Source organism: Achroia grisella, unplaced genomic scaffold (assembly GCF_030625045.1).
Source record: "Achroia grisella isolate CSIRO2021 unplaced genomic scaffold, CSIRO_AGI_Agris_v1 utg509, whole genome shotgun sequence".
Taxonomy (NCBI): Eukaryota; Metazoa; Arthropoda; class Insecta; order Lepidoptera; family Pyralidae; genus Achroia; species Achroia grisella.
This window is the reverse complement of record NW_026712902.1, coordinates 3,745,584-3,753,087: the sequence shown is the minus strand read 5'-3', so window position 1 is coordinate 3,753,087 and position 7,504 is coordinate 3,745,584. Positions and strand designations below refer to the sequence as shown.

The following is a 7,504-nucleotide window of genomic DNA, read 5'->3' as shown; positions in this document are numbered from 1 at the left end:
ACATCATAAGTGCAAACGCAAATGTAAAAGAGAAACGTAACTTTACACCTTGCTTCAAAAAATACCTCTGGCTACACTATCCGGTATTTCAGTCGTGATGTTAAAAAAAAACATTAAAAAAAAAAGTAATAATACATTTTAATATTTGTATTGTGGGAATTACATATTCTTTGGTCGACCTTGGTTTAGTGTAAGATGTTGACTATAGTACTTTGTACCTATTTAGAGTTATGTCAATGACTTTCAATTTGTTATCTCTCTGTAACAATTATGTGTAATCATCACACGTGGATTGGAATTATCTATGTCTCCCCAGATACGTAGAGGGGTAGACAGAGCGAACCGGATATCCGCTGCTTAGCCCGGTTAACCCTGTATCTCGATAGCATAAAACTATCGCTTGTTGATTCACCTTCAAATAATATTATAGATATTTTGTTATTATGAAGTTTATATATATAAACAACTGCTTCATCATATACGTACATTAACTATATTGAACAAAGAAACTAATTTCTCACTACATTAGTATTGAAATTCGTTTTATTCATATATGTAATTTTTAGTACGATTCTTTATATGTAGTCCAATAACATGTACGAAACCAATAAACGTAATGTTTTCGCCAAACAAACTAACAAAGTCATACCTACCACGTTATTACGTAAGCATATATAGATTATTCATATTATTTAGTGATATGACAACAGACTAGTTTTTGTTGGAAATCTTATCAGAATCATGTTATACTACGGGCGTAGCATCGACTTAGCATTTTGCAATTTTGTTACATTTAATAATATATTATATATACGTGCGTGATGTCTTTTACCGGGAAAAAATATCGGAGAGTACGATGTGAGAATATTGAGGAGTTGTTGAAAGCGGCAAGTGAGTATACATACATATATTTTTATAAATAACAATGTTTGTGTACATGAAATCAAATATTCTTTTGTGTAGCATTTTTACTACTGTATTTAGTCAGACATAACCTCAAATTTTACTTCTTTTCAACACTATTGGTGTAGTAATATATACAATTTTGTTTCAATATATTGGACAATGTTATGACTAAAATTAGGTTAGTTAACCTAAATAAAGCATAGAAAAAGTATATATTTTAATAACAGTAATAGCTATTGTATACTGAATAGCAAGTATACCTATAATAATTTTTTTTTCTTTTACCTACCTATGTTTATTTAATACTTTCCTAGTATCCTGATACGTAGTGTCGTAATGAAATTGATATCGTGTTGTGTTTGATAACAAGTTCATTGAATAGTTAACGGATTCTATTGTGGTTTTCATAAAATACTCCGTTGTTTACATGTTTAATTTGAAAGAAATTAGCCTACTAAAAATGAGTTTTGTTATTGTATATTAATAAAGTTTCAATTCTATTGGTCAAAATAATGCACTTACTACATTATATATTATTTTATATGTGATCGATTTTGTCATAGGCCTTTTAGTCAGCTCTTTCTACCTACCCTGTAAGGTGACATGAATGTGAACAGAGCCCTTAGTCGTACTAAAATCGTATCCGTCATTTAGGTGTTTACGTTCAGTCACTACATAAATTCTTCCGTGGATTTGGAGTGTCTTCAATACACGCCTCCATATTGTTTGGTGAAGCTGTAAACGCCAGCTGCGGCCAACAGCATTAAAATATATTGAATAAAAGTATTTTATATTACTCCAATGTCATATTCCTACTTGTTTTTGTGTATGAGTTTTATAATGTAGTATTAAATTGGACGTTAAATATGTGGGAATACTAAATCTTGGGGATCAATATCACATGATTATTTTAGTTCATGCCTTTAGACAGCGCTTGTCACTTTTCATTAGTTCGATCCCCAAATTGTTTGTCAATGTAAAAAAGGCATAGGCAAATGTAAATAGCTGTTCAAATGATGGACAGGATAATGCTGGGAAAATCTAAGATGAGATGTGGTTTGATCCACATCTTTTGTATACGCAGAGGGAATTCGTAAGACAGTGCCCAAACCTGAAAGCAAAGAACCTGCAAGCACTTCGCAAAGCAACAGCAATGATTCAGGATGCAAAGCGAGTTTCTGTAAAAATTGGAAAATGGACCCATCTAAAGGTACAAATCTATTTTTTTAACTTATACTAAAAATACTATATATAAAGGTAAAAGTTTGCAAGCCTCAATAAATGTCGGTTAGTGTCTCTCTTAGTTTTAAACACTATCACAGATTTGAATGAAATTTGATACAAAGATAAAGAATTTATTACAAGTTAGAATAAAATATATATTATTAACAATAGATTTTTAAAAGCAAATTGTACATATGTTTTTATTTTTTAGTTAATACAATATTAATAGCTAATTATTAATATATAATACTCTACTAATAAATACTCGATAATACCTTTTTTTAGAACGAACAATATAAAAAAAATTATGACGTTGTTTCAAAGTGAAATTCGTAATTATTATTGATAATTTCTGCCGTTAATTATATTTCTTTTTCTCTATCTCTATTGTCCATTTTAGATAGCTGCTTCAATTGAGAACAACTGACTAAGAACTCAAATGACACATATAATGTAGAGCAAATTAATTTAGTATATTGTACAGATCATTTGCGATGGTCGCGGGTTCGATTCCTCGCATGGTGCAAACATTTGTATTCATGAGTATGATTGATTGAATTTATCTAAATATTTATATAAATTGTCTAGTATTCATAACAGTAGCACTGCCGTAGGACTAGATGGCACTTTATTAATTGTCCAGCGGTATTTATTTATTTATTATTGACGTTGTAGGTCCCAATGAGAATTTGATCAGAATGCTGCAACACAGTGCGCCAATATTCTCCTTTACAAGGGTCGATGACACCACCCTGCAACTGACTGTACAAATGGATGAAATAGTACGATCCCATACATTTAAATTGGATGAGCAGCAAGAGTGGGCAAGAAGAGATGGCTGCCAGGTAACTACTTCGCCTACCTTAATCAATGGTATAAGTACTATTATTAGAAAGGCGAAAGTATGACTGTCCTTTTGTTTCTTAGCTAAATTTCCAGCTGAACAGCTTATTGAATTTGACATGTACATAGATTGTATCACTTGACCTTATATAGACTATTATGTTAATTAAAAGCCGACGATGTCGCTGGTCTTTATTTTATTAATTAAAATTTTGGGTTAGTATATATACTTAGGTGTTGAGACCTTAGCACTGCGATATATAGATCTATTGAGCTCGCCCTCTTTTTTCAAAGTTTTGCTACCTATGCCCGTCAGGGACAAGAATTGAAGGATATTCTTAGGAGCGAGGGTTTTTATCTCCTCATGGAACAGTGTATACTTTCCAAAGGAGATATTTCGCTTATATGTACATGAGTGGGCTATAATCACATAGGATGTCGTCTCGGGTAACGACTAGTAATTTATAAACAATATAAAACATTCTCATTGCTTTCGTCTGTTTCTCTATTTCGATATTTTAATACGATTTTCACTAACATTTAGAGAAATTTTTCCGAAAAAAAAATATGTAATATATCCACTGTACACCTATGGACAGTTACCATATATATTGATGAATTTTATAATAAATAACTAGGAGAACAATGCAGAAATACAGCGAACACAATATTTCATATGCCCATATTTCGCTGTACATATTTGGATCCAATACAGCAGGGGGTGCTTCAACTCCTCTCGGTTTAATTAAAGTTAATCAATAACACAATTTCATACATATAGTTTCATCATTAAACTCACGGCTACTGGAGTCTAAGCTGGAGCAGAAAATAATAAGAAGCGTTTTTACTAAATTTGTTTTTACAATAATTTCAGATAAAAGTCAAATTCACTTTGGAAAGTGAGAATGTTTTAAAACAGGAGATTCATCAAGCAGACGGCACAGTGGCTTATTTTATAAGGGAATTCAGCGACAGGGAAACAAAAATGGTGAGTATTAAATTACCTATATTTGAATATTTTAATAGATATCAATTTACCAAATAGCGTAGCAGAGAAATAATAATGTAATACTTAAGTATACCTTCGTATGCGCACTTTATAATGTCAAGTGGAGAAAAAAGAAAAAAGATTAGTCTACAGCTATTAGATTACTTTGCAAACTGATTCGGTTTTATGGAAGAAACATAGGTACATATAGCAGTAAAATTACTGAGTACTGAGGCATGCTTATTTGCAACGCATGAGATTACAATATTTTTGTCAGAAGTATCTGTATCCAGAGCCGTAAAACATAATATATAAAAGAAAAACAACATTTTTGTAATGTAATGTACAACTATTTCAGAAGTTTACAGTTTTAATAAAATACTTAATTAATAATGAACGGCTGTATGGGCTCTGACTCTTTCTATAAGGATAAATTAAACGAAAAAAAAGTGTCTATATATTTTTTCTCTAGTTACATCAGTTCTTTTTTTCTTTTGCAGACTATAAAACTCGAAGGCGTAGATGCCGAAGCAGTTATATATTACGAAATTGTAGAATAAGTAAATATAAGAAATGAAATAAGTATATTTATTTTCTAAGTTACTAAATATGAGAAGTCTTCTCTTTGTATAATAGGTACTTATAAACATTAATTACATCTATTCATTCCATAATTCATACATCAAGGATTTTAGATAAATTCAAGCATGAAATTGTGTTTGGTATACTATATCTGTGATATAAGTAGGTACTGAAATTAATTTATACAGTTGTAATTGACCGTGCATAGATGCGAGAAGTTTACTGTATTTTCTAAATAAATTGTAAATACCTAACTACTTTGTAGCTTCAAAATAAAATCTCAAAATCTCTTTAAAACAGAAAATAAAGATATTCAGCACTCTTGTCACTAACTGGTGATATTTAAATTGACAAATGCTTTTTTATTCTTATTTCACTTTTTTGTTTTTATTAAAATGCGCAAAAAATCCTTTATATTTATGTTTTAGTAGGCATTTGGTATGTCATCCGACATATTATTTTTACTATTTAATACTTTGATAATTTGTTATCAAATTGTAAAAATAATATATCATTATTCGAAGTATCATGATTTTTCTATTAAAATTGACAGTCTATAAGATACAGTAATATTTGTTATTGTAGATAAAATGTGTATTTTTATTAAAAGAAAAAATATAATATAGATATTATTTATTACTTAGAATAAACTACTTAAGCCATAATCTGTAAAATATTTTTTTTATTTATAAATCGTCATAAAGAATATTTTGTTATCCTTATCTATAAACGACACTATGGAATCAACTACAACATAAGCTTTTCTGAACCGATATCATATTTAACTAAGAACAAGCGCCTTGTCCTATTAAGCCGCGTTTTTGTTGAACCCGTAACTTTTGATACACTATCCCTGAATACCTTATATAATTGCCTATAGCACTTGGAATAGTCTTTTTTGCCTGTACACTTATTTCTTAATAAGCAAAATATTAAATAGGATTTATAACATATAAGACGGTAGATTTGACATTTCATAAGAGTCTATATACTTAAATGACTTTGAATTTTATAAAACCAAACTTTTACGTTATTTTCTTTTATATTATCGCGACAAATTTTAGTCTATGCCGTTCACTAATGTTCAAACAATATTTTTACCGAAATTCTTTAATATTGGGTTCAGTGTACCTAACACTAACAGATAGACGAAGCAAATTTTTCATATAGGGAATTTTAAGATTTCTCTTGCTTTAGGTAGGTACTCAAGCTGACAAGGTAACAAGAATCCCTTATTTAGCGGGCTGTATCGCGTAATCTATGCATATCATAATCTATTCTGCATTATATTAATACTAACATAACGAGATTGCGAGCTGTATTATGTACAATCATGAACGTCATCAGCCAAGATATGCATGATCATGATAAATATTTATTTAGTATTATTTGTAGGTACTTGCATTTTTAATATCAAAACAATTGACATACATCATCAATTGTTTTGATATTAAAAATGCACATTTTACCATCGCACCGCTCGTCATCGACAGGGAATTCATCCCCACATGCTAGAACCTAAGTGGTTTCGGACAGTGCGAGAGGAGCTTCCTCCCACATACGCATACAAATAGTTCATTACACAATCTATGTAATGAACTATTTGTCTGTCGACCATTAAGAAACCTTAATGTACCCAAGGTTTCTTAATGGTCGACAGCGCGCACGTTACACCCCTAGTGTCTCAGGCGTCCACAGGCTACAGTAACCATTTACCATAAGATCGTATGCTTGTTTGGAAGTCTAAAATATCGCTTTATACGAAATAATATATAATATGATATAATTTGTATAAAGTCCTTGCAATGTTTTTATTTAGAACTATATGTATATTAATAACCCAGGACAATTCACACAATCTCAAGCTAAGCAGACCTTGTGTAATGGGTACTAATCAACTGATACAAATACATAGATACATTTTTTATAAATATATACATACCTAGAAAACACACAGACCAATACAAATAATCATCATCTTGAATACAAATGCTGGTACAGTGCAAGGAATCCCGCGACCATCGGAAATAAGACAGCGTGCTTTACCGCTAGACCATCGAGGATGTCTAATAATCTGTATAAAACGTGGATGTTTCTGAAACGGACATCCGGTGAAAATTACCGGATGTCCGATTCAGAAACATCCACGGCGGCCAGTTATCTTATAAGTATGTAATATTATCTTATCTGTGATATAAAGGTAACCTATTTATATACAACTATGCCTACGTTTAGTAGGAACATATTATAGCTTATGTATATATAAGCATTCCCTACAATTGCTTTTCTCTTATTGATGAAGAAACATTTAAAAAGCTAAGGGAATCTACTATAAGCTCGTACATACTTTCATTTTGATGACCTCGATAGTGTAGCGCCGGCGCCTCTCATTAAATCATTACGGGTTTGATCTCCGTATAAGACATAAATTTGTAATTTATTTCGTCCTATTTTACAAATGTTTATAATTGTATAATACATTATAAAACGCGATATTTACTGTAATTACAAGCATTACAATTAACAATTATCTCTCAATCTGGTTTACAGCATAAGGCCGTACTGCTGTGGTTTTTACAGCTTCTCCGGACAAAAAGGGGGGCGAAAGAAGAGGGCACTCAAAACCCACGAAAAGAGCAGCCGAAAGGGGTCGACCCTTTAGTCTGAGGGCACCGCTAAGGGTCGAACCTCGGATCTGGCCGTCGTAATTTCGATCCCCATTTGAATGGGACAGAGAGTCGAAGGCGGTGCATGCTAGGGTAGCGTAGCGTAGAGTCGAATTATATAAAGAAATAGGATCATTACGTCGATGAAATAAACTTCTGCAGCTCATGCGACCTGCAGAGGTCTATTGTGCTCACCCCTTTTTCAAGTTCGCTATCTAGACCCGTCAGGGACAAGAATTGAAGGATATTCTTAGAAGCAACAGTTTTTATCTCCTAATGATAGAGTTACTAATAT

The 7,504-nt window shown here is 31.6% G+C and overlaps 1 protein-coding gene across 1 annotated transcript; it reads left to right on the top strand.

Moving 5' to 3' along the window:
* Window positions 1-561: 561 nt before the first annotated feature.
* Window positions 562-4,812, top strand: LOC131846339 (uncharacterized). The gene is made up of 5 exons (XM_059195617.1): window positions 562-891; window positions 1,991-2,116; window positions 2,806-2,975; window positions 3,848-3,961; window positions 4,462-4,812. Exons 1-5 carry the CDS (start codon window positions 822-824, stop codon window positions 4,519-4,521), a joined length of 540 nt encoding a protein of 179 aa, XP_059051600.1. The 5' UTR covers window positions 562-821; the 3' UTR covers window positions 4,522-4,812.
* The last annotated feature ends 2,692 nt before the right edge of the window (window positions 4,813-7,504 follow it).